This window comes from Eutrema salsugineum, unplaced genomic scaffold (genome assembly GCF_000478725.1).
Source record: "Eutrema salsugineum unplaced genomic scaffold, Eutsalg1_0 scaffold_8, whole genome shotgun sequence".
In the NCBI taxonomy this organism is placed as follows: Eukaryota; Viridiplantae; Streptophyta; class Magnoliopsida; order Brassicales; family Brassicaceae; genus Eutrema; species Eutrema salsugineum.
This window is the reverse complement of record NW_006256414.1, coordinates 7,902,976-7,930,341: the sequence shown is the minus strand read 5'-3', so window position 1 is coordinate 7,930,341 and position 27,366 is coordinate 7,902,976. Positions and strand designations below refer to the sequence as shown.

The 27,366-nt window shown below is 37.1% G+C and overlaps 1 protein-coding gene and 2 non-coding genes across 3 annotated transcripts; 1 reads left to right on the top strand and 2 right to left on the bottom strand.

Annotated features, from left to right (window-relative positions):
* Positions 1 to 6,752: 6,752 nt before the first annotated feature.
* LOC112081913 (UPF0057 membrane protein At1g57550) lies at positions 6,753 to 7,029 on the bottom strand. The gene is made up of 2 exons (XM_024148921.1): positions 6,955 to 7,029; positions 6,753 to 6,836 (listed from the first exon to the last, which is right to left on the bottom strand). Exons 1-2 carry the CDS (start codon positions 7,027 to 7,029, stop codon positions 6,753 to 6,755), a joined length of 159 nt encoding a protein of 52 aa, XP_024004689.1.
* Positions 7,030 to 13,395: 6,366 nt separating this feature from the next.
* Positions 13,396 to 13,501, bottom strand: LOC112082361. Its single transcript, XR_002897021.1, has one exon. It is a non-coding gene; the product is annotated as a small nucleolar RNA R71 (small nucleolar RNA).
* Positions 13,502 to 26,103: 12,602 nt separating this feature from the next.
* LOC112082335 lies at positions 26,104 to 26,210 on the top strand. The gene has a single exon (XR_002896997.1). It is a non-coding gene; the product is annotated as a small nucleolar RNA R71 (small nucleolar RNA).
* Positions 26,211 to 27,366: the final 1,156 nt, after the last annotated feature.

The following is a 27,366-nucleotide window of genomic DNA, read 5'->3' as shown; positions in this document are numbered from 1 at the left end:
TCATGCACCGCTGGAAGGTAGCATGTGCACTACACAATCCAAAAGGCATTCGTCGGTAAGCGAACGTGCCATATGGACAAGTAAATGTCGTTTTTTCTTGATCCTCCGGTCGAATAGGAATTTGGAAAAATCCGGAGTATCCATCAAGGAAGCAATTGTAGGGGTGATTAGCTAACCTTTCTAGCATTTGATCTATGAAGGGAAGTTGAAATTGATTTTTCCTAGTTGCTGCGTTCAGTTTCTGGTAATCAATGCACATACGATGTCGAGTGACTGTTCTTGTAGCGATCATTTCATCTTTATCATTTTTAATGACAGTGACTCCTCCTTTCTTAAGAACAACATGAACTGGGCTAACCCAAGAGCTATCTGAGATAGAAAAGATTATTCCAGCTTCTAAAAGCTTTATAATCTTCTTCTTAACAACATCCATGAGATTAGGGTTCAGTTTCCTTTGACTTTCGATTGAGTTTTTAGCATTATCCTCTAGATTAATCTTGTGCATACAAAGATCTGGAGAGATTCCAGGTATGGCATCAAGTGAATATCCTAAGGCTTTTCTATGCTTTCTCAGCTCAGTCAACAGCATTGTGGTTTCTTCTTCCGTCAAACCAGAGTTTATAATGACAGGATAAGTAGAATTTTGTCCAAGTAAAGCGTACTTCAGTCCGATGGAAAGAGGTTTATGCTCAACTTTAGGGGCTTTAAGCTTGCTCCAAGGATCATTAATTGCTGCAGCAGTGTCTTTAGGAGGTGTAGGAATTTTTGTTTGGTCCTTAAGATCTAGATAGTTTAGAGATTTCCTATAAGTTTCGGACTTATCAAGCATACGCGCGCACTAACTTGAAATTTCTTCAAGGAAATTGCGTTCGTCTTTTGTGGGTGAAAGCGTAAAACTTAAAGGGTCATCTAGAAGTAGATCTTCATAGACTTCCTCAATAATTCCATCTAGCTCATCAATCCAACAAATTTTGCCATCCAAAGTCGGTTTATCGAAACTTTTGTTCATGTCAAATTGCATAACTAGACCGGCTAGATGAATGTCAACTTTTTCTTCCGAGACATTGATTATGGCTCCGGCTGCAGATAGAAATGGTCTTCCAAGAATAAGGGGATCCTTAGGTTCTCTTTCTAGTTCTAGAACTACGAAATCAGTTGGTATGGAACATTTTTCGATTTTGACCAGAACGTCTATTAAGATACCTACAGGTTGTCTAACAGAACGATCAGCTAATACCAAAGAAATTTTAGTGGGCTGGAAAGTGTGGTGCCCTAAACGTTTTGCTACTGAAAGAGGCATCATGTTTATGCTAGATCCTAAGTCACAGAGAGCACGCTCAAAAACTACATCATTGATGGTGCATGAAAGTACGAAGCTTCTTGGATCGTTTTTCTTTTCAGGGATTCGGCTTTGCAGGATAAAACTACATTCATGGGTTATCATCATAACGCCTTCTTCAAGAGTTAAAGAATTTTTTAGAATACCCTTCATGTATTTTCTTTAAGTAGGAATCATAGCACAAGCTTCTACGAAAGGTAATCTCAGATTTAGTTGATCGATTAGTTCTTTCAGCTTAGCTTTTTCTTTCTCCTTCTTCGGGGCTCTTAAGGCTCTAGGATATGGAGGTTTAGGTTTGTAGACACGAGATGGTGGAGGTAGAATTGGGTCTTCTCCGAGGATTTCCCGGGATGTATCATCTCTTACTTCTTCTTCATCCTTTTCTCCTACCACTTCGTTTTCAACATCTTCAATTGTGACTCTTTCTCTTTCTTTTTCCTTTTCCTTACCCTTTCCTTCATCTTTGGGATCTTTAGGAAATTCAGGCTCTTTGTAAGCCAATCCACTCCTAAGTGTGATAGCTTTCACATAATCGGAGGGATCTGCTTCACTTGAGCTTTCGAAAGAATTTTCACTTGGCTCTTCCTCTGAATTATCTATGTTTTTAGAATTAGCTTTGATCATTAGACTAAGGGGTGTCAATCCATATGTGTGGTAGTTAGGCACTAGTTTATGTGACAAGTTCTTAAGTCAAGCTGAATAAAAGATGAGTTTGGTGAAACCAGCAACAAGAAAACATAAAACAAGAAACAAGCAAGCTATTATGAATCAACTAAACAAAGCAAGCAAACAAAACAAAGTGATGATGATTAAGCAAATGATAAAAGATAAACCTCTAGATGTGATCATTGATTAGGGTGCTTTAGATATTGATTCATGATGCTAAGAACATAATGCAACACTTGCTACTCTTTAGTCTAGGCTTCTTAGTCAGATTAATTCATTCCCATGACAATAATCCCTTTGCTAATCACTTAATCAAGTCTAACAACCATTAGATATAATCAAGCAATCAACAAGCATAATGCATCAAGCCTAATAAGTGACCAAACAATCTCTCAACCAAGAAGACTGAATCTTATACAGAAAGACATAACAAGCAATCACATGATCTCAAACATTTCAACTTTGAACTCTAATCTAGACTAATCCTCTCATGAAGGCATTAATCTCTACACTAATCCACTTTCAAACCAAATTCTCATTTGTGAAATATGAACTAATGAGCATTAAGAAACAGTTCTAATATTTCATTTATGCTTCAAACAAACATTCCCATGGCATTTAAAACATAAACCATTAAGTTAGCTCTTTCAGGCATTTCATCAAACACTTTTGGTGCATGAAATGCCTATGAACCCAGATTTCACTTTCCCAAGGAAATCTGGCATTAGGAGCAGCTAACTAAGGAAATGAAATGAGAATTTAAACCCTAAACATCACAAATCAAACATCTAAGCACCCTAATCTACACACCTAGAAGTTTAAAAAGATGACTACTCACTAATCATGAAGAACACATCTCTTTTGCAAGAGATGATGTTAATCATGATTATAAGTAGAAATGAGATGATGAGTTGATAAGAAACAGACTTAGATTGATTAAATCCTTGAGATATCTCTTAATCAAAAACGTTTTTACACTAAAAAGGAAAGAAAACTAGAGAGAAACTAAGAGAGAAGATAACCTGTCTAGGGTTTTTCTCCAAAAAGCTATATATACTAAGTGCTAATGAACCGGGTCAGCCCGGAACAAACCGGGTCCTGACCCGGCTTTAGTGGGTAAAGTGGAAATCCTGCGGGTTGGTCCAGTGTCTCCCAGGTAGCATGCCTAAGTCGCAGTAGATGAAGAACTTGTCTTGTGAGACTTAAATCGCTTTGTCTTAGCCGCACGCCCAAGTAGGAGTGTTTTGCAAGTCTTGCTGCGGCTTAATCTTCTTCTTCTTCAAATCGCAGGACCAAGGCGGTTTCTGGGGAATGTACAAACCATGCGGGTTGGTCTCCATTACACTCAGGTCGCAGGCTCAAGTCGGAGTAGATTGCGAGTGATCATGCGGCTTGGTTCCAGCGTCTCCCAGGTAGCATGCCCAAGTCGCAGTATTGTGGACTTAGCAATTTTCTTGCTCGGGAGCCTCAGACCCAATTGCTCATTTGTTCCCAATTGCATATCTTTTACCCAAGTTTTCTGAAAAGTCTTTTGAAACTCTAAAACATTGAAAACACTTTAAAAACCATTGAAAATAGAGTTAAAACACCTGCATAATATACAATTATGATCCATAAAAGTAGTCAAAATACGATGTTATCAAATCCTTCACTATGAACACCAACTCCACTTCAAAGATCTCAGTTCCTTTCTCCTTTGACTAAGGAGTGTTCATCTGCTTTCTCTTCTTCATGTTCCTGCATTTTTTTTAGAAAACAGAGTATTAATCAACGTTTGTTCATCCTGTATACTCCGTGTTACAGCATATGTGTCTCTCTATCTACGTGTCTCTAAAGATAAGCTATTTGTGTTTAAAATTGTTTTATTTTGGTGGCTTTTTATGAGTCCATAATATGTACTTCAAGAGAGGAAAAGTAGGAGACGACACTTATGCGGAAGATAATGTGATCAAAGAGTATGCAATGCTCTTTGAGTAGATAACAGAGAATGAATTAGAGACATTAGGACGTTAGAAGATGAAGAAGTCTCTCGAAGGATAACAATTTAATCGTTTTACTTTTTGGCTCAAGTCACATATTTTGTTTCTTAATATATTTGGTGGCTTGTGACTTTTTTTTTGTGTGGATTCTGCATGATGATGGAATCGAACTGAGAAGGAAACTACTTGGTCTAAGGCAGTTCGGTGTTGATGTTGCTGCTGCTTATTGCAAACTTGATTCTTTGTTTCAAAACTTCATTAAAGCACACATAAGAAACCAATCACATCTTTTTTACGGGCTTCTCTTTAATTTTTTATATGGAGATTATTCTGCATATAATCCTTTCATTTGTGATTTTTCTTAAATTTAGATAAAGTATTATATGTTCGTATTTGATGGTTTTAATAAGATTGTCAACTATGAAAATATATTATATGTTAATAAACATTCTATAAACAAGATTAATATTGAATATTATTTTTGCACAGGTTTTTAATAAAAGTAAATGTTTATTTATTGGCTAAACACTATCTTCCTCCACTACAAAACTACATATTTCACTTCAATGTACCACATATCATTACACATGAGTTACATTCTGACTTTGTACCATTTCTACATTAATAATATTATTACAGGCGTTGAAAAAATGTTTATTTATTGATTTATTATGACGAAAACATATATATATATATATATATATATATATATATATAAAAGAATCTAAAATTTACAAAAATTTCTAAATTTCAGTTACATTTTGTATATGTTATGGGACCTATACTTTTTAACTATGAAAATTCAATTATTCTAATAATTTCTATTTATTGCATGATTCACATGATAGCAAAAAAAAAATCAACAAATCACAGAGAACAAATAAATTCTTTTTGTTACTATTATATATAAGTAACTGTGGATAAAATTATGGATTGTGTTTCATACAAAAATTTAATAAAAAAATTATACATTAAAAACATTGATAATATATTTAAATAATAATAATTATCTTATATTGCCGATGTTTGTTTTGAGGAAATTTCTAATGTTATGAATCTTTGATCCTATCAACCTCCAACTCAATGGAACCAATGAAAATGTTGAAACACCAACATTAGAACACCGTCATGGTTTCTAACTCTGGTTTTCTCTACATAGTTCTTTAAAACACTTACCAACATAACCTCTAAAATAACAAAGAATCACAACCATTCCGCTAAATATGTGTGTGGAGTCTGAGGGTTATGATAGAGAAAATTTTATAAAAATCATATCAATTTGTTTATCTTTGAAAGTGTCAATGAGATTGCATGTAATGGATATGGTGGAAAATCTATTATATTAAAACAGAAGCACATTTAGTACTTACTTCCAAACACTCCCAAAATTGTTTTTAAAATATTTTGAGAAACAGTTTTAAAATTATCCTAAATTATTGTAATATTATTTAAAAACATATTTTCTTTTTTGTATAAAAAATTCGAAAATTATATACGAATTTAGATAACTAAAGATTTTCTTAAATATAGGTCATATTTAATTTAAAATTCAAACTATTTTTGTAATTAAATTTAATTCTAAAAAATGATATTAATTATATTATTTTATACTTCTTTTTTTTGGGTATGATTTTTATACTTCTTTAATTATAGGTCAGATTTAATTTAACATTTGAAAATTTAAATAATATTTTTAGAAAAACAAATATGTTTAAGAGAATACATTATTGTATTTTTTAATCATATTCAATCAGAATAAAATTTTGCATATTAAAAACTAATAAATATTAATATTATATAGTAATTTGATGGGGTGGATTAGGTTTTTTTTATAATTACAGTCTTATATTCAAAACATGCAAGATATTAAAATAAATATTATTTCAAAATTAATAAATAATTATATTATATAGTAATATGACGGACGGATTAGAATTATGGTTTAATAATTACAGTTTTTTTGGATTAATAGAATGAGTGAGTTAAAAATATATTTTTATAATAACGGTCTTTTTTCGATCAATAAAATGATCGGATTAGAATTATGTTTTTATGATCATGGTCATAATATAGTAGAAAACATTAAAAAATAAATTATATCTAAACACAAAAATAAATCTTTGTTATTTATTAAAAAATTATATCTATAAAAAAACATAAATAATATTATAAATTTTAATTAAAAAAATTTCTCGTGTGGATGCACGGGGTAAAATCTAGTTACATTATTAAATGACTCACTTGAATTAGACTTTATCGATAGATTACATATATTATTTGTGAGTAATTATTGATTTATTTTTTATTTTTTAACAAATTCATTCAGATTTCTAATTTAGTATAAATAAATAATAAATAATTAAATATAATAAACATATAATAAATAATTTATTTTTTGAATTCTAACATTCTACTTACTAAGCATTTGTAGCCTGCATACGGTGTGGGCATATTAGCTAGGGTTGATATACAAGTAAAGTTTAGATCATCATCAATCTTCCAAAGCCGTTTGTGATCGTTAAAAGCATTTTGTTAATGGTTCAAACTTCATCGCACAAACAAAATGGAGAACTGGAGTCATAACATTTTGGCGAATTGGTGGAATTTACATTTCTAACATTACAAAAGATTCTTAGATTAAATAGAGATCAAAGATTGCAACTGAGTCCATAACACAACATAAAAAAAACCCTGAAATACATTATACCAAAGCAGCGAAAATTTGGAAAGGAAAAAAAAAAAGGATTTAGTGTTTTGGTTGGTTGTTCCTATTTGGTGAGAACCCAAATAGCATATATCATTCCAGGGATATAACCCAAGAACGTTAGGAGCAAAGAGAGCCAAAACTCCAACTGCAAAATCATGCAACAAGATGAACAAAAAAGAGATTCGAATCTTACTCTTAACTATTAAGGCATTAACGTTTAAAATATTAATTAATATTATTTATGCTTTATGAAAACACATTACCCCGCAGCCGAATCTGAGGAATACCCCAACAGGAGGTATGAAAATTGCACAAAGAATTTCAATGAAACTGCCCATTCTTCTTCTGTAATTTTTTTTTTTTTCGTTTCTAAGATTATATTTGTTCTTCTTATGTTCTTCTATGTTAATTAACAAGAAAATAGAATTTTGGATCCGTTTAATAAGGGAAATAAACTGAGTTAGATTGTGTAACGTCCTCTGTTTATTCCTAAAAAGAAGGAGCTACGATTCAACACCAATAACTACTCTGCAACTCCCTTTGCGTTTTCGACGCGACCACCCGTTGCTGACCGGTCCAAAAAATGAGATGAACAAAGAGCAAACTGAATAACTTAAAATTTCAGTTAAAATGAAAAATAAACTTGATATAATAATTTAAGAAGGGTGACTTGTTTAGTTGTTTTATAACAACGAAATTATTAGGGTAATTATTTAGAAATTAATTGATCCTATCACTCAAATATAAATCTTTCCGTTTTGAATTATTAAATTGTTTAGGTTTATTAAAAAATTATTTGTAATACAACGCTATCTTTTTTTTTTTTTGACGACACACTATCTTATTTTTCATTATTTAATTTTTACATTTTCTTTTAAATGATAGAGGTAAAATAGAAAAAAAATTATTAACTACTATTAGAACATCATTAATAGGAGTTTCTCAATAATGTTCTTATACTAAAAACAATAATAAAAAGTTACAAAAGGAACAGAAAGAAGAATAAGAAATTTTCAAATAAATGAATTTAATAAATTCATAAGGAATGTTTCTCACACTTGTGTTCTAATGATTGGCTTAAGTGAAATAATTATAATTAAATATTAGTGTAATTTGTATTTACATCTAAAACAGTATTTACATTATTTTTATTAAGAGAGTTAAGTTGAAAAACTTCCACTAATTATGTTTTTAGAAAAATAAAAAATATCTAACTTTTCCAAACAAAAAAAAATTCCAAAACATCTACTGTATTAGAAAATAGTGGGACTGAATGTTAATATGTTTATGACGGTGTCAGGTCAGATATGAGTTGGCATCACCCAACAGCCATGTAATGTTTTAACATGTATAAATGTAACTTTTGATACCAATAAAGTTGTTGGGATGCTTTTCTGTGTGTTATGAAAAAAGGTTGAATAAATAATTTTGATAACTAAAAATATAGGAAAAAAATATTACTATTGTCTTCTTACTAATTATGTTTTTAAAATTATCCCCTTAATATTTCTACTAATTATTTAACCTCTTATACCCTTTAAAACTAAATTTTCTCATAGAAGAAAATTAATAAAATAATCTTTGAAAAAACAGATTTCATAAAAAGAAAAAAAAAGTAAAAAGAATTACATTAACCTCTTGCTTTCTCTGCTTATGCGTTTTTTTTGTGGGCCATCATCTGGTATACCACTCATTAAAACTTTTTAATCTCTTATCTCCCCCATTCATCTCTTATCTCTCTCAGTACATAAAAAGACTATATTTTCTATAAAAATAATTTCAAAATATAGAAAAACCGTTTTTTTCTACCTGGTTTTTAAAATTGGATCCGACCAATTTGGGCATTCTAACCTCTCTCTCCTCTCTACTCGAGCTCCCTCTCTCCTCCTCTTGCTCGGGCTCTCTCTCTGATCCGCTATTGCCACCAATGTCGGGGAGATTTTGCTCCGGAAGTTGAGCCCACACCGCCTCTATCGCCGTCTGTTTCTTCAACCATTGCTGTTTTTTTTTCTGTTGAACTCTCCTAGCCAATAAGTTCCCAAAATTTTTTATATTGAATTCGGCATATGTTGAGCTCATTTTAGTATGCACATTGAGGGTTTAAGATTTAATTCTGGATTGATTAGGACTTCAATTTAGCTACATAACTAGATAATGGCCCGAATCATAGTGCATGTTAAGTAATTGGTGAGAACATCCGGCTCTTGCAAAAGGAAAAGTGGGTATAACTATCAGTACTGGAAAATATAGTATAACTAGTAAAACTGGTATTACTTGAAGTCAAGATTTATTGAGTAAAACTTGGTGCAACTAGTATTACTATGTATAGTGAAGGTATAACTCTGGATTACTGGTATTACTGATCAAGTGTTTTGTATTGTTTTGACAGATACAATGAGCAAAACTGTCAGCATTCATTTCAAATGCCAAGGTCACATGTATAGTTTACTGTTGAAGACACCTGTGAGGGAGATAACTATGTCGATGATAGAAGGTAGGATATACAAAAAGCTTGCATTAGATGAAAGTAAGATAAAATTGGAAATGAGTTACATTCCACTGCTGGTTGGAGGAGGTGAGGAATGGTTTACTATTTCTGATGATGAGGATCTGTGTGTTTTTCTAACATCTATTGATAAAGACAATCGAATATTTCAGAACAGCTTGTGCAAGTGGTGAGAGAGGACAATATTGTTGAAGATGAAATTGGAGCTAATGCCATTACCCTGTATGTACCCAACGAACAAGAAAATGTTATAAAAGACGGCCAAGACAAGGACTCTAATGGCTGCTATTTGGAAATGGTAGATCTCCAATGTAATACTATTTATAACTTTGCAATCTATCATGTAATACTAAATAGAACTTGCTTTTTTTTTATCATACTAACTTTAGCATATTATATCAAAGTTCTTCTATGAAACTATTTAAAAATTAAGTACAAAATATCCATAAAGCCAAAAAACAAAACTAAAAAGCAAATATTTAATTATGTAATCATTAATAAACAATGTACAACTAGTACAACTGGTGTAACTAGGATGTTGGGATGTTATGACATAATTTATAAAAAACCAAAACCAAAATTCATGTGTTCAGATGTTGGGTTGTTATGACATAATTTACACAATATTATAACATCACAATTTTTATTTTAAAATATATTTATATCATATGGAGTTGTTATGACATAGTTTACCCAATATATATGTCTTATACTTTTAAGATGAGTTATGAACATAATAACCATCTTAGGAGTAGAAAATTAGAAAAACTTTTATATTGAATATTTAATTGAATAGTATACTTAGAAACATACTATTATTGAGTATATACTAATCTGTAAAACTAATAAAGCAATTATTAAGGGTGAGTAATACTAAATAAATTGGAAATCACCCAAAGTAGAACTATTTGTAAATTTCGTACAACTACTATCTTCTGTATAACTAAGACTAATTTTTTGCCCTAATTTAAAAAAATTTCTAAAAACATTTCGGCGCCATACTCTAAATTTTTCCAAAAATTATTCCTCGACAACTTTTCCTCGACAAATTTTTGTGTCGGGTTGGTGTCTTTATAAAGGGGAATCCCAAGTCCCCAACCACACTCACCACACTCTCTCACTCTTCAGGATCCTATCTCTTTCTCTCTCTACAAAATCCTAAATCTTTCTATCTCTTCACAATCCTTTCGTTCTAGCTATGGATCTCAGCTACCGCAATGAGAAAAAGGCGAAGCAGTATATCGACAGGCTTTATCATGTCGCTGATGGAGACGTGGGCATTCCGCAACTATGTACCTGTGGTGAAAGAATCATCGAGGGACAAGAACCCTTTCATGGAACCAGTGAAGACACTTTACCAAGAGGAAGATACTTTACATGCATTGTGTGGGAGGTAAACTTTTTGAATTTATGGGTTTATGAACTGTTTTATTGTTATACTTTTTGAATTTCTGGGTTGACTCATTGAATTTCTGGGTTTTCATCATTCGGTTTGTGCAGAATGATGGCTTCCACTATAAAAAAAAATGAGTTTATGATCTTGAAGAAGAGGTTCTCAAGTTGAGGGATGAAGTTGAAGAGCAGTGCAAGAAGATTCGAAGCATGACAAACCATGAATTCCTTAACAAGCAAATGTGTGAAGAACTGAAGATCAATTCTGAGGAGATTGCGAATCTGAAGAAGATTTTGGCATTTGTTGGCAATATTTATGCTTATGTGAAACCAAATGTTTAGCTAATCTTTGTCAGGGGTCTTTGTTAAACCTATGAATTTGTTTCAGGTGTTATGCTTTATGGATAGTTACGACAGTCAAATCCCGATATCAAGGCGTGTTCCTGATACCACCTGATTTTGACCACTTTTATTGGTCACTTTCAATACCTTATGCAGGTGTTTTCACTCAGTTTTAAAATTTTTATAACTGTTTTCCATGTTTTGGAGTTTTAAAAGGCTTTTCATGAAACTTGGAGCTTTGGAGTGCATTTTGGAGCAAAAGTACATTTTTGGATAAATTCAGGCCGTCCGAAATTTGGCAACCAATGAAGACATTCTCACTGTCTGATCATCGCCACATTTGGAGAAATTCTAGAGGAGACAACCAGCTTTCAAAGACACTTGGAATCAAATCAATACAACGGTTAGATCTCCAGATATCATCAATGCACTGAAGGCCAATCAACAAAAGTCAAGTCAAGCACATGAGCTTTCACCAGCAGCCAGCCTTCTTCCCACCGCGGCTCAAGAGGTTTCACCCCCGGTGGACCTATGTCTGAACCTCAGGAGCCCAACTAAGACCCAAGATACTTCCTGTACATATTTTACAAGCCCTAGACACCCAAGACTTGGAGAAACACTATAAATACTCATTTTTAGGTCTTTTGTAAGAAAGCCTCTTTCTTCTCTTTGAGAGAGAACTCATTTGTAGTTTTAAGTTTTTATTTTTATGCATCTGTAGAATCTCTCCATCGCCACTCTGTCTTCAATAAGAGAAGTTTTTCTACAACTTTTGTTTCTTTACTTTTCTTCTTTCTAGATTCTTAAAGCGATGATGATGTCTATCTCAACCATGTTTGAGTAGTCACCTAGTTAGGAAAAGGGTAATCCAAAGGGATCCCATATTCGAATAACATCTAGGTTTTTAGGTAAAAGGATTTCGATTTTTAACATGATTCTCCCATTCATCCAAATCTCAAAGCGGTAATTCTGGATTGATCACCCAGAATCCGATCCTAGGTTAAATCCGAGCCACGAGAGTGTTGTATCTGGGTTGCCTGAACTGGATCTTATGGACGTCACCGTCGTAAGAGACGAAAGCTACCTACGGAGGATACATAAGCCAAGATGGATTTCGATCTACAAAGCATGATCTTGTTCTGGCATGAGAGCGAGAGTTAATTGCCATGAATGAGTGATTAGATGATTAGGGTGACAAGAGTTGGCTAATCTTACATGTGTCTATCCTAGTTTCAGAGTCATAGAAAATCATTGCCTAAATTCCTTTTGTTTTAGAACATGAACCCTAAAAATGAACCTTAAACCCAGCGCCGTTTTTCATATAGTTTTCAACCGATTTTTATTTCCAGCTTTTTAATTTTCTGCATAATTAGATTTAGTGACAAACCAACCCTTTTATTAGAATAGGTCTACGATTGTTTTTAGCATCAGTTAGAAGTCCTCAACACACAAATCCATGTGGATTCGATCCCTAAGTACTATTGCGTTTGATGTGCACACTTGCAGCTTGTCTAGGGTAAAACTTGTGTTGCCCACTGCACCCACATCAAGTTTTTTGCACCGTTATCGGGGTTTTGTCGCTGTTGACTTGATTTCTTAATCTAATTTCAATCCTAGACCTCGAGATTTTTGAGTTCTGCTGGAGATTTTCTGACTCCTCTTTTTATCTTTGCTTTCTTTGCTCTCAGGTGCATGAAAACTAGGAGAAATCCTGACAACATTGTACTGACCTTAGACGAGATTGACAAACACTAAAGAGCACTTAGGAAATTCAGACGAAGACCTCTTAAGACGGCCAATCTGAATGCCCATCGGGAAGATCTTTTAAACCATGATCAGGAGGATCACAATGGAGATGATGACCGTGATTCTATTCATGGTGATGACCTAGCTGTTGCCCGTGAAGAAGATGGCCAGCCACAACTCGATGAAGAGGGAAACCGAGTCCCTATGTATGTTGCTCAAGCCGCTGATAACCGAAGGAGACAAGACCAGGTCGATCCTGAAGAAAGAAGGAATGATGAAAACATTGTTGCACCGAATGGTAGAGAAGCAAATTGACCCATACAGCTTGCCAATCCTGCAAGAAGACAGCCTCGGAATAGAATCATTGCCGATTTTGATGCACCTCACTAACACTTCCAAAATAGATCAGCTATTCAAGTTCATGTTCTAGTAAGAGGAGATCATGAGATAAAACCTCAGATTGTCTCTTTGGTGAAGCAGAATCAATTAATCTCTACTGAGCATCCAATGGACCACATTGACCTTTTTGAATAAATATCTGGAATGGTGAGAACAACTCAAGAAACTGTGGACTATGTGAAGTGTAAGCTTTTTCTTTTCTCTCTAAGTGGTAAAGCTTTTAGATGGTAAAAATCTATGCCATCTGGTTCTATTACTTCATGGGAAGAATGCAAGTAAGCTTTCCTGAACCACTTCTACACCTAGTCAAGATCGAACCAGCTGAGAAACAAGATACAAAGTTTCCAACAAGGCCCAGTAGAATCATTCTATGAAGCCTAGGAGCGATTTAAAGAGTATGAGAGAGACTGCCATTATCATGGTTTCTCTGGAGCAAACCTGCTAAGCACCTTCTACAGAGGACTTCAGCAGAAGTACCAACTTTCTCTTGACACTGTCAGCAATGGAGATTTCAGTTCGAAAACCATACCATAAGGGAGATCACTCATCAAAAATCTAGCTGTAGCGAACAGCAACAACAACCCTGAATATGACAGATCAAATAAGACTATCATTAGTCATGAATCAAGGGAGATTGCTGAGCTAAAAATCATGGTATGGCAATTTCTTAAGTCTCAAAATAAGAATATACATGCTTGTGATACTGCTGCAGGAAATGAAGAAGATGGAAGATATGGAAAAGATGGCATATACCAAGAAGAAGAAATCAATTTCATGGGAGCTCAAGTATACCATAACCGATTCAGCCCAGCTTTCGACAACAACTTCAGGAATGCTGGTGCCAACTTCAACAATCTCTCATACAGGATTCAAGGAGCCGAAACCAGCCCTATCCGCAGCAGCAAAGGAATTTTCCAAGCAAGTTCCAAATGGGAATTATGGAGGAGGAAACTTCCAATAAAGACCACCTTTCAATCCTCAACAAGCACATACCAGCTCATTAGAAGCAACCATTTCCCAGCTAAGCAACCAGGTAAAATCGCTTGAAACAGGCAGACAACTCAAGGCAATGAGAAGTCTATCAGGGAAATGGGAGTAAGGATCGATTTTATGTACAATGACTTCAATTGGAAGTTTGAATCTCTTGCAACCCATGTCAAGAAGTTGGAACATCAAATAGGTCAGACTGCAGATTCAATGAAGAGATAACCAGGAGCCTTACCAGGAAGAGTGGAGGATAATCCAAAGAAGTTCTGCAATGCTATGACAGCAGTTTTGGAAGAAGAACCTGTCGCAGATCCTAAGGAAAAATCGACACCTGAACCTCTCATGAAGGACTCTAAAACCGAGCATGAGAGAAGCCAAATCATTTTGGTTAAGGTACCCAAACGGTTGCCTGACCAAAGACTCAAAAACTCTAAGGATCCAGGTCGTTTCTCTTACACTTGTTCAATTTCTGGAATTGAATTTTCAGATTTTTTATGTGATTCTGGTGCTAATGGGAATGTTATGTCAAAATCTGTTGCTGAGAAACTTGGTATAGGAACATTTGTCCCATCTCCAGTAAGGATACTCTTTGGTGATTCATCTCAAAAAAGAACAGAAGGAATGATCCAGGACTTGCCACTGGTCATTGGAAACAAAATTATCCCAGCTGATTTTCAAGTCTTAGAGATGGACAGAGACAAGGAAAGACCTTTGATATTTGGTCGCCCATTCTTAGCTACTGTAGGTGCTGTTATTGACCATGGAAATCACTGTTTAGATTTCTTAAATGTGGACAGGAATAAGTTCTATAAGACCACACCGGATCAAGCTCCAACCCGCAAGGATAAGAGCAAAGAGAAGATGTTGGATGACAAAAAAGAACTAAAAGCACTTGCACCAGGAAATTGAAAAGATCAAGATAGTGGTGCCACAAGATATCATCGAGGAGAAAGAGAAAAATCTTGAAGAAATTGTTGAGAAGACAAAACATATCTTCAAAGATGCAAAAATCTTTAAGAAAGGAAAATAGATTGTGATTCAAGATGAAGGAGATCCAAAGTTCAGGCTAAGGAGGATCCCTAGGACTCTTACTTCAAGAGATCCTACCTCCTTTTCTCAATCCTAATCCTACAAAGAGTCTAGCTAAAAGACTTTAAACAAAAGTGCTTGATGGGAGGCAACCCATTTGGTATGATTTTCTTTTCTTTTTATTTCTTTTCGATTTGATATTTTTTTTTTATGCATTTTAGGTTTTCATAAAACCCAGAAAAAGCAAAAAACATTTAAAAAAACCAGAAAATACCAAAAGATAGGAGGAGGAAACAGGGAAACGGGAGAAACTGGGAACTCCCGGGAGCAGTTCACCGCAGCCGCGATTATCTCAGCTGCGGCCAAACCCTTCTCCTACGCGGTCCACACACCTCACTCGCGGCCCAATCCCTCTCTGTCGCGGCTGCGCACACTTGACCCGCGGCCGGACTTGGTTTTGCTCCCAGGCTTGTTTTCCAAATTTCCCGCGAACCAGAACTTCAAATTCCCGATTTATTCCGGGATTGAACCGGGAAGTTCCCGAAATATAATTTCCGTGTTAAACACGCCAAGGTAAGTCTTCTAAACTTTTAAAAATAAAATTTTCTTAGGAAAAACACCTTTTTAAAAGAAAAAGAGGATTTAAAAGATCAAAAGGGCTTTTCTCTTCATCTTCCCCAAGAAGCTTGGAGATTTTGAGAAAAAGACCAGATTTCAAACTTGACAAATTCCTTTCAAAATTTCAAACTTATCTCACTCTTTTTCAAAGGAGATTCCAGATCTAATCATTACATAACACTTTCACCAAGGTATGGATCCAAATTTCTCACGCTTTCTTAAGAACTCAAATTTTGGGTTTTCTTAAAATGAGTAGAGATTCACCATAGGATGATTAAAGATTGTCTTTAAACTTAAGATTAGACTTCTGGGTAGTTTAATTGCATGATTAAAAACTTAGACCATAGAGATTTAAAATTGCGCACACTTGACCCGCGGCCGGACTTGGTTTTGCTTCCAGGCTTGTTTTCCAAATTTCCCGCGAACCAGAACTTCAAATTCCCGATTTATTCCGGGATTGAACCGGGAAGTTCCCGAAATATAATTTCCGTGTTAAACACGCCAAGGTAAGTCTTCTAAACTTTTAAAAATAAAATTTTCTTAGGAAAAACACCTTTTTAAAAGAAAAAGAGGATTTAAAAGATCAAAAGGGCTTTTCTCTTCATCTTCCCTAAGAAGCTTGGAGATTTTGAGAAAAAGACCAGATTTCAAACTTGACAAATTCCTTTCAAAATTTCAAACTTATCTCACTCTTTTTCAAAGGAGATTCCAGATCTAATCATTACATAACACTTTCACCAAGGTATGGATCCAAATTTCTCACGCTTTCTTAAGAACTCAAATTTTGGGTTTTCTTAAAATGAGCAGAGATTCACCATAGGATGATTAAAGATTGTCTTTAAACTTAAGATTAGACTTCTGGGTAGTTTAATTGCATGATTAAAAACTTAGACCATAGAGATTTAAAATTTTCAAAAATTTGAGATTTGAGACCTTGAGCAAATCGAAATTTGAAGATTTGTTTGATTCAGCTTTGCAAATCTGGATTCTTTGGTCCTTGTTGATAGAATACCAGATTAGATTACATATGTGTGAGCATTATCATCATCTTGATTTAGAAATCTCATGTATTGGACATATATCAAACTTGACCAGAAATTCTCAGATTTTGCAATGTTTGATGCATTTACAGCTTGTTTGTCATGTAAATTTGTTTGTGATAGCTCTATAAACACCTTGTTCATAAAAATCGATACCAAAGCAGCTTGATTTACTCTTTGTCTCGAGAGTTTCGTTTTGCAGGTCATGGATCTCTCTCAAGTTCGACTGATTCGAACCAAGACTAGTTCTCATGTGAAAAACCCCATTCGCAGGAGACATATGACGCATTAAACGAGACACAAGAGTGATGATGAACCTTTATCCACCTTCATTTCTGTGCAAAGGAGAATCTCTTCAGGAGAGATTGATAGAGCCTCCACTCAGATATCTGTACCTCAGAAAGATAAGTCTTCCTCTAGGCCGAAAATGAAGTTTGTTGGTAAAGCCATTGACCCAGAAATCAACTACTTGGCGCAGCTTGAGAAGCTGAAAATCAAGCCAACTCCAGCAATTGACTACTCAACTCTTGAGATGCTTGGAATCATAGAGGATGTGATATGGTATCTTGATAGTCTTGGAATGAGATCATTCATGGAGCAGAGTGTTCCAATCTATGAAAGCCACACCAAGGAGTTCCTTGCATCAGCAGCTTTGTGCTACAAGAAGGGAGCTAATCCTAGAGCTCTAGATGGCACACTCTCCTTCTCTATTGGAGGTCATCTCTGTTCTCTAACCATTTTAGATATGTGTGATGCTTTGAAGTTGCCTTATTTTGATGAGATTGCATTGGAGAAAGATTCAGATGAGGATCTTTGGAAATAGATGGGTTATGGAGTTTACGACAAAAGAAGGTCCAAGGCATCACTACTTTCTCACCCTGCTGTTCGCTATGTGCATAAGCTACTAGCACACACTGTGTTTTCTCGAGCCAACCAAGGGAATGTCCTCAAGCCATAGTTGGTGACACTACAACTACCATTCACAGATCACCCGAGGCTCCCTTGCTTTGCTCGCATCATTGCAAGGAACATAGTGAAGGTTAAGCATGAGATGGTTACATCTGATTGTCAGGACTACTCACCAGCTTTTGGGAGCATCATTACTTTGCTTATGGTAGCAGCAGGAATTGATTTTTCAGCTGAGACACCTCTTAGAGAGGATTGGTTCGATCTCTCTCAGTTCTCTAGAGATAGGACTATCACCAGAGCCAAGATGGACCCAATTGGATTTGCTTACAAGTTCTACACTAGTTCCACCGAGTACAGGGTCCTTCTACCTTCGGATTCAATGCCCCGTCTCCGAGATGGAGCAGACCCAGGATGGAAACCAGAGACTAGCGACTTCCTACCATATTTGCCACTCTTACCTCTGACCATGAAGCAATTTCTGGCTGCAAAACCCAAGAGAGAGGTAGCTGCAAACAGCAGGAGACTTCAGCCTGCACCATCTTCATCCCGAGCCAGTTCTTCTCAGATTAGAGCATCCACTAGGAGTGATACAGACTTTGCAGCTTTGAAGAAGAAGCTTTACCAGCAAGAGAAGATCAACAGGCGCATGAAGCAATTACTGAAGAACAACCACATGTTTGATGATGACTCTTCTGCCACAGAGACAGATGACAGCCATGAGACATAGGCGCCTATCCATCACCACATCATACCCACGGTTCTATCACCATTTTTATTTTCTTTTATTTTGACTCTTTTGCTTTTATTCACCATCTACTCACCAACGTTTTCACACTGGAGACAGTGTGATTTAAGTCTGGGTGAGGATGTTTCTCCGTACTAATCTTTTTTCTTTGTTTCTTAATTTTTCTGCAATTTTTTAAAAAAATTTATGCTTACTAAAAGACCTTGAGTATTTTTCAGGAATGTTAGACACAAAACTATGATGAGTAAAACCCATGTGCTTCTAGACTTTTCATGCTAGTTTCTTTTGTGGTTAGTACTGGACTAGGCGGTTGCTAGAGTACTTGCACTACGAACTCCCACCAGAGGATTTCTATTCATGAAGATCTTTTCTGCCCGGATAGACTAGCTCATTTCACTTGAACATAATCTTGACATCTAATTTTCTCATTATTGGTTTTAGCAGGCATCATGATACACATCTAGGACATCTTCACCTTATGGCTACCACTCTTTGTTGTCCTAGATGGCCAGTTCATCTTTAGCTGGTACCACACTTTTTACCCAAAACCATTGATAACTAAGGTTTTTAAGGCCTTAATAAGGGTTATCAATCCCTTATGTCACTTGTAGTACAAAGGGTATCAATCCAAATGTGTGTTTGCTAGACACTAGTTTATGTGACAAGTTCTTAAGTCAAGCTGAATAAAAGATGAGTTTGGTGAAACCAGCAACAAGAAGCATAAACAAGAAACAAACAAGCAATGATTAATGAACTAAACAAAGCAAGCAAACAAAACAAAGTGATGATGATTAAGCAAATGATGAAAGCTAAACCTCTAGATGTGATCATTGATTACGGCGCTTTAGATATTGGATCATGATGCTAAGAACATAATGCAACACTTGCTACTCTTTAGTCTAGGCTTCTTAATCAGATTAATTCATTCCCATGACAATAATCCCTTTGCTAATCACTTAATCAAGTCTAACAACCATTAGATATAATCAAGCAATCAACAAGCATAATGCATCAAGCCTAATAAGTGACCAAACAATCTCTCAACCAAGAAGACTGAATCTTATACAGAAAGACATAACAAGCAATCACATGATCTCAAACATTTCAACTTAGAACTCTAATCTAGACTAATCCTCTCATGAAGGCATTAATCTCTACACTAATCCACTTTCAAACCAAATCATCATTTGTGAAATATGAATCAATGAGCATTAAGAAACAGTTCTAATATGTAATTTATGCTTCAAACAAACATTCCCATGGGATTTAAAACATAAACCCTTAAGTTAGCTCTTTCAGGCATTTCATCAAACACTTTTGGTGCATGAAATGCCTATGAGCCCAGATTTCACTTTCCCAAGGAAATCTGGCATTAGGAGCAGCTAAGTAAGGAAATGAAATGAGAATCTAAACCCTAAACATCACCAATCAAACATCTAAGCACCCTAATCTACACACCTAGAAGTTTAAAAGATGACTACTCACTAATCAGGAAGAACACATCTAATCTTTTGCAAGAGATGATGTTAATCATGATTAGAAGCAGAAATGAGATAATGAGATGATAAGAAACAGACTTAGATTGATTAAATCCGATATCTCTTAATCAAAAACGTTTTTACACTAAAAAGGAAAGAAAACTAGAGAGAAAACTAAGTAGAAGATAAGATGTCTAGGGTTTTTTTCCAAAAAGCTATATATACTTAGTGCTAATGAACCGGGTCAGCCCGGAACAAACCGGGTCCTGACCCGGCTTTAGTGGGTAAAGTGGAAATCCTGCGGGTTGTTCCAGTGTCTCCCAGGTAGCATGCCCAAGTCGCAGTAGATGAAGAACTTGTCTTGTGAGACTTAAATCGCTTTGTCTTAGCCGCACGCCCAAGTAGGAGTGTTTTGCGAGTCTTGCTGCGGCTTAATCTTCTTCTTCTTCAACTCGCAGGACCAAGGCGGTTTCTGGGGAATGTACAAACCGTGCGGGTTGGTCTCCATTACACTCAGGTCGCAGGCTCAAGTCGGAGTAGATTGCGAGTGATCATGCGGCTTGGTTCCAGCGTCTCCCAGGTAGCATGCCCAAGTCGCAGTATTGTGGACTTAGCAATTTTCTTGCTCGGGAGCCTCAGACCTCATCCATTGATAGCTTACCCGCACTTCTCAACTCGCAGCATCAATTTCCAGGCATTCGTCTTCAGGCCTGCGAGTTAACCAAGTCGCAAGGCTTTCTCGCAGCATTCAGAGCAGCTGGGACCACTTCGCATTCCAGAGAGTGTAACTTCTAAGATACTTGTCCGCATTGAGTGATTCCGGTTGCAGAAGACAGAGGACTCATATATCTCAAACTTTGGTGAAGGAATCATCGGTGCTTGGGAAGTGGCAGGCTTCCTGGAGGGCTCATCTTTGCAGTGCATTTACACGATCGGAGAGAGGGGTCTAGACATGTGTCCATTCCGGAGACCGTATCTTCCTGCTCATAGCTCTGAATTGAATGATCTCGGACGTTGTGGAAAGAGGACTCAAGTTTCTATGATTCGCATGAAGCCCCCTGAAACTGAATCGGCCTGGAAGTATACCGTCCTTCGCATTCTTCGGAGCTCATCGGCTCGGTCCAAAACGGCAGCGAGACAGGAGTTTCTTCCGACGAGCTTAACTTTCTGCTCACCCGTCCGAATTCCATGATTCCACTTGCTCTGGAACCATGATCCAATCTTCTCCAAATGTGATGAAGCCCCCGACAGCTGAATCGGACCGGAAGGTTCCCTGGACAGGCGATCATTCAGGAGTATCGGATTGCTCCGGAATGGATCCGAGAGAGGTCTGTCTTCCGGTGACCGTATCTTTCAGCTCAGTGCTCCAAATGCCCTGATTAAACCTGTCCTGGGTTCTTGACTCAAGTATCTACAACGTTTCTGAAGACCCTGTAAGCTGAATCGGCCGGCAAGAGCTTCCGGTGACGCGATTTCGGAAATGTATCTGCACCCGGGATTTTTGGCCGAGAGACTTGACCGCGGTACATGTTTTTGGCCGAGAAAGCTACCCGCGGGAAGGATTTTGGCCGAGAGTCTTCGGCCATCAGTACATCATTTTGCCGAGAAACCCAAAATTGCTCCTTTTCACCATTTTTGATAAGTTCAACTCCATTTCTTCATCTGAATCACATCCTCCACTCCAAATAAACTCCAAAAGCACCTGTTTAACACTCCAAAACATGCAAAACTCTCTTGGACCTAATGCAATCTCCTAAGTCCTAAAACAATGCCTAAAGACCTAAAATGCATGCAAATGAGACATGATTTGGACTAGAATATGAACATTAAATGATGCAATTTATGAATATATCAACTCCCCCACACTTATCCTTTGCTTGTCCTCAAGCAAAAAGAACAAATGAGAGACAGAGGTTGAATGCATTGGGAGCTCATTTTTCCTTTGAAAGAGAAGTGACCACTAAGAGAATTCAAGTTCATGCTCAATATGCAATGCAAGACCATACTCTGATGTATCAACTCAACATTAATCTCCACAAGTTCTCTTATTCCTCAACTCTTTGACATTCATTAAGCTCTTTACCAAGTGGATCAAATGATGCAATGTTCAAACAAGCAAAGTTTGGCTAGGGTGAGGTAATGAGACTAAAATGATCTCATCAGCGCCTGAGTGGGTTCAATGCAGCAAGGGGATCTTTCTATGAATGATCAAACTTTGGCAGAATGCTAAAGGTAAAAAGCAACCTATGCATACAAGGGCAAGGACTCATCCCACCCCACACTCTACTCAAAGCTTTCTCACTTGCTCAACCTCTCAAGAACCTCACTTTCCACACTCATTTTCCTCTCACTAGGGGACTCACTTTTCACTTTCACACTCAAGTCTTGGAGTTCAAACTTTACATAGCTCTTTTTCACTTTCTTTTGTAACTTCTAGCCTCTTTTTCTTTCTTTTTTAAAACATTTGAGCTCTTGGGCTTCTTTTCTTTTCTTTTAACTTAGAGGCTAGACTTTTTCTTTTCAAAACACTAGAGCTCACTTTCTTTGACTCAAAACTCCAAGACTGATTTCTTTTCTTTTTCTATCCCCTAGTTCTCACCATTCTCCTTTTATTTCCACTCATCTCTCCTTTTTCCACTCACCAACAAGTATTCCCCCACACTTAGTTATTGCCAAATCTCTCAGCTCCTTGATGGTGGAACTTAACACTCAATGAGACTTGCCCTTGTCGCTCTAAACCTAACACTTTCTGCTAAGTTTGATCCAAGGTGGCCTTTCAATCACACACAAACATTTGGCTTGAAGGAAGGATGGGTTCAAGGTGAGGAAAACTGATCTATTATGCAGATTCAGCTATTTGAGCTAAGGAAGAGGATGGTAAAAACAGGATTCTAGCTCAAATATGTATATAGGTATCCACAAGCTTATTCAAACAATGCATCACAAGATAATTTCAAGTCAAGTTCATGGTTTTCACTTATTAGAGTTGAGTTCAATTCAAACTTGCTTCTCAGATTCAAATCATTTCAAGCCTTGCAAGCATAGAAGTCATTTCACAAGCATATTTAATCCAAATTCTCAAAGTGATGTACTCTCAAGGAAAGAACCTATCATTACTCCCATTTGCATATGATGCAACCTATATGAAAATGCAAACTAGACTCAATCCTAAAATGTGAATGCAACTACATGAGCATTTTTTGTGAAAATTTTTCAGATTTTTCCATTTTTTTGGTTTTTATATGCACTTAGATGAATGCAAAATGAGACTCAAAGTGAAAAGGAAAATAAGAGCAGAATAAACAGGATTTGTAAACACAAAACCCCTCCCCCACACTTAGATAACACAGTCCCTTGTGTTATAAAAGCATGAGAAAGAGGAAAAACCAAACATGAAATGCAAAAGATAAATAAAATGCTAAATGCTCATTTACAAGTGTTTGGAGTGATACCTGGTGTGGTTCTTATGCAAAAGGGGAGTGAGTATCTGCACCAGATGAGGCCAGACACCACTGGAGATGGGTTTGGCTTGGCCTGAACTCCCTTGTGCGGCATGGACTTGTCTTGGACCAACTCGCAGACTTTAGGACATAGATACCTCGGCCTTCTTCTTTTTGGTGCGGCCTGGTTTCTCTTTTCCCAGCCAGCACGCCCAACCCAGAGTAATTTGCGAGTCTTCATGCGGGTTAGCTTCCTTGGGTTTCAGGTAGCAGCACCAGGTCGCAGGTTTTTGGACTTAAACACCTCGGCCACTTTTCTTTTTGGTGCGGCCTGGTTTCTCTTTTCCCAGCCAGCACGCCCAACCCGGAGTAATTTGCGAGTTGGGCTGCGACCTGGGCTCTTCTTGCACCAAGCCGCACATCTAGGTAGCACTCAGGCGCCCTCCAAGCTTTCCAAACCTTAGACACTTCTCTAAACCCTTTCACATGCTCCATTCCATTCATCACTGAGCTATGTCCTCCAAAAATCACCTAGAACCTGAGACCAACTCACAAAACCCATCAAAAGATCCTAAAACATAAAAAGAAATGAGAGAAAAGAATAAAAAGATTATATACAGGGATAAGCTAGGGGTGTCTCCCAAGAGCACTTTGTTTAAAGTCACTAAGTTTGACTTTGAAAAACCTGTTTTTAGCAGGGGTGAGGTTGAGCACTGATGCTCTTCAGCACTTCAATGGTCCTGAGCAAGAAAGCTGAGTTGGTTTGCTGCCTTTGGGAACCATTAGACCCTTGTCCTTGAGATCCCACCTTGAGACCTTTGTCCACCAGCTCTTGAATACCATCTGGGTCTTTATCAAAGATGGCCCTTGTGAGACATGCCCTCACTTCAGCAAACAGACCTGGCTTCCCATTGCAATCCAGCTGATACTTCAGAGAACCATCATCATCAACCCAAGGAGTGAGATCAAAGTCTTGAGAAGAAAGATCAGGTTTAATACTCTTGTCTTCTGATGCTGAGCCATCACTTTTGGTGTTAATCATCCTTAGATCACTAAGTGTAGGAGACCATGAGAGCAAGATGTCTCTTCTCTGATCAATGGCTGTTCAGTCCCATCCTTCTAAACAGAGTTGGTGTGAGGTTCTTTTTCCATTTCCACAGCTGAGAGAGATTGGGATCCACCTAAAATCTCAGCACTTCCTATATACTTCATCTCAAGTACCTTAGGGGGTTCTATCTCTTGAACAACTGATCCCCAAAATTCAGCTAAAGGTGGTTGAACAGGGTAAAAGGCATCCTTATCCACCTTTGTAAGCACCACTCTTTGAGTATCAAAGTCAATCATTGCACCAGTGGTGTTGAGAAATGCAGTTCCAAGCAATAGGGGGAGCTCTTTGGTCTTCTTCATCTTCATGATCACAAAATCAGTGGGAATTATGCATTCACCAACTTGAAGTGGATAGTCTTCTAAAAATCCATATGGTTTCTTGAAGTAGGAATCACCAAAGGTGATAGAAGAGGGGTAGGACGTTATAGACTTGACCTTTAGCTTCTCCATCATATCTTTAGACATTATACTCACACTTGAGCCTGAATCACACAAAGCATTCTCAACTCTAAAGTTTCCAAGAGTGCAAGAGATGGTGAACTTCCCTGGGTTGCCTAGCTTTGGGAGGGAGGTGGGCTTCATCTGAGTTGATTCAGAGGTGGAGGCACAATCTGTTAGCTTTGCTTGACCAGTTGGCAGCTCCTTTGTTTCAATAGACACTGAATCATTCCCTTGCTGAACAGAAAGAACTGAACCGGCTGCCCCCACACTTTTGCTCTCAATGTCCTCATTGAGTTCATGTAAGAAGCCCATGAAATCATCTATAATGGTGTCCTCATCCACTTGAGTGTGTGCATTCTCAGTACAAACTTGACCATAAAGGAGGTCTTCAATCTCTTGCACAGCAGCTGAATGGTCATCATTGGAGTAGATGGCATTGCAATAATCTTTTGAGTTTTGAAGAGCTTTACCAGGAAGAGAGACTTGTAGTTCAGAAGTGCAGATGCCCTTGTTCTTTTTAATAGATTTTAGTTCCGCGCCCAGTGTCTCCAGGTCAGATACCATCTTTTGTTGTCCTAGTAAGAGCTGTTGGAGAACAACATTGAAATCAGGACTTTGTTGAACAGTTGGTGGGCCAAAACCAGGAGGTGGACCCTTTGGCTGTAGGCTGACTTGATTTGTGAAGCTATTCCCTTGATTCTGAACCACTGGTTGCTGAAAACCCTGTTGACCTTGGGAGTTATTTTGGTACTGATTCTGTTGAGCAAAGCTTTGAGGAGGGTATATCTGGTCTTGAGGGTTGGCCACATTGTTGCTCCTATAGGACAAGTTCTGATGGTTGTTGAAGTTGTTGTAACCATTGAACTTGTTTTGATACCCAATGAAGTGAAACTCCTCTTGAGTGAGACCCTCTTCATTGATATTTGTGAAGCATCTCTTCTCCTCACTCACATAGTGTATAAGCTTTTGAGTGGCAGCTAGGGCTTTGTCAAGCTTTATATTCAACACTTTAAACTTCTCTTCCAGCCCTTGGTGTCTACCAGAATCTTCTCCTCTATAGCTTCTATCATAATCTTCCCCATAAGTGTCTGACTCATGGCTAAGTTCTCAACAAGTTCCATAGCTGCATTGATTTCTTTTGCCAAGAAATTTCCATTTGATGCTATGTCCAACTGAATCCTGATCTTAGGAACAGCTCCTCTATACAAAGTTCTAAGGAGGGAGGCTTCTGAAAAGCCATGATGTGGACACTTACTTGTGTAGCTTCTAAACCTGTCCAAAGCTTCTCCAAAGGTCTCATTAGAATGTTGAGTGAAGCTGGAAATCTGGTTCCTTAGCTTTGCAGTCCTTGAGCTTGAGAAGAACTTGGATAGAAAGGCAATCTTGCATTGCTCCCATGTGTGGATGGATCCTCTTGGGAGGTTCTTTTCCCACTGATGTGCCTTATCTCCAAGGCTGAATGGGAATAATCTTAGTTTGAAGCTGTCTTCAGATACTCCATTGATCTTAGTGAGATCACAAACTCTGTCAAACTGATCCAGATGCTCCAAGGGATCCTCCATAGGTAAGCCATGGAACTTCTGATTCTGAACCATATTGATTAAAGAGGCCTTCACCTCAAAGTTGTTGTTTTGGACAGGAGGTGGCCTGATTCCTGCTCCATACTGGTGTGCATCAGCTCGGTCATTCTCACCAACAAAGACTGGTTGGGGCTGATGACGTATGGGTGGGTTTGGGTGGGGATGTGGTGGATTAACCTGAGGTCGGTCTTGGTTCTGGTTACCCTGAGCGTGTCCCTGATGGACCTGAGCCTGTTGAGCCTGAATTCCAATCCCATTACCAGCTCTTTGACCTTGATCAGCTTCTTGAGCCTGATGCTCATTCCCAACTTGCTGATTCATTCCTAATCTCTCCAAGTGAACAGCTCTTTCTCTTTGTCTTCTGGCTTGGCTTCTTGTGATCATAAACCTGAGAACAAAGACAGAACTTGAAAGGTGATCAGTAAAACAAAAGAAACTTGATCTCAAAAACTATATCAGAAACTAATGCTAACAATCCCCACACAATATGGCAACGGCGCCAATTGATAACTAGGTTTTGAAGGCCTTAATAAGGTTTATCAATCCCTTATGTCACTTGTAGTACAAAGGGTATGAACATAATGCAACACTTGCTACTCTTTAGTCTAGGCTTCTTAATCAGATTAATTCATTCCCATGACAATAATCCCTTTGCTAATCACTTAATCAAGTCTAACAACCATTAGATATAATCAAGCAATCAACAAGCATAATGCATCAAGCCTAATAAGTGACCAAACAATCTCTCAACCAAGAAGACTGAATCTTATACAGAAAGACATAACAAGCAATCACATGATCTCAAACATTTCAACTTAGAACTCTAATCTAGACTAATCCTCTCATGAAGGCATTAATCTCTACACTAATCCACTTTCAAACCAAATCATCATTTGTGAAATATGAATCAATGAGC

Bases quoted from the DNA above. Each gene is read 5' to 3' on its own strand.
- LOC112081913 (XM_024148921.1), bottom strand. From the start codon at position 7,029: ATGGGCAGTTTCATTGAAATTCTTTGTGCAATTTTCATACCTCCTGTT. The intron at 6,837-6,954 runs GTAATGTGTTTT...ATGATTTTGCAG, and splicing joins TCCTCAGATTCGGCTGCGGG to TTGGAGTTTTGGCTCTCTTT.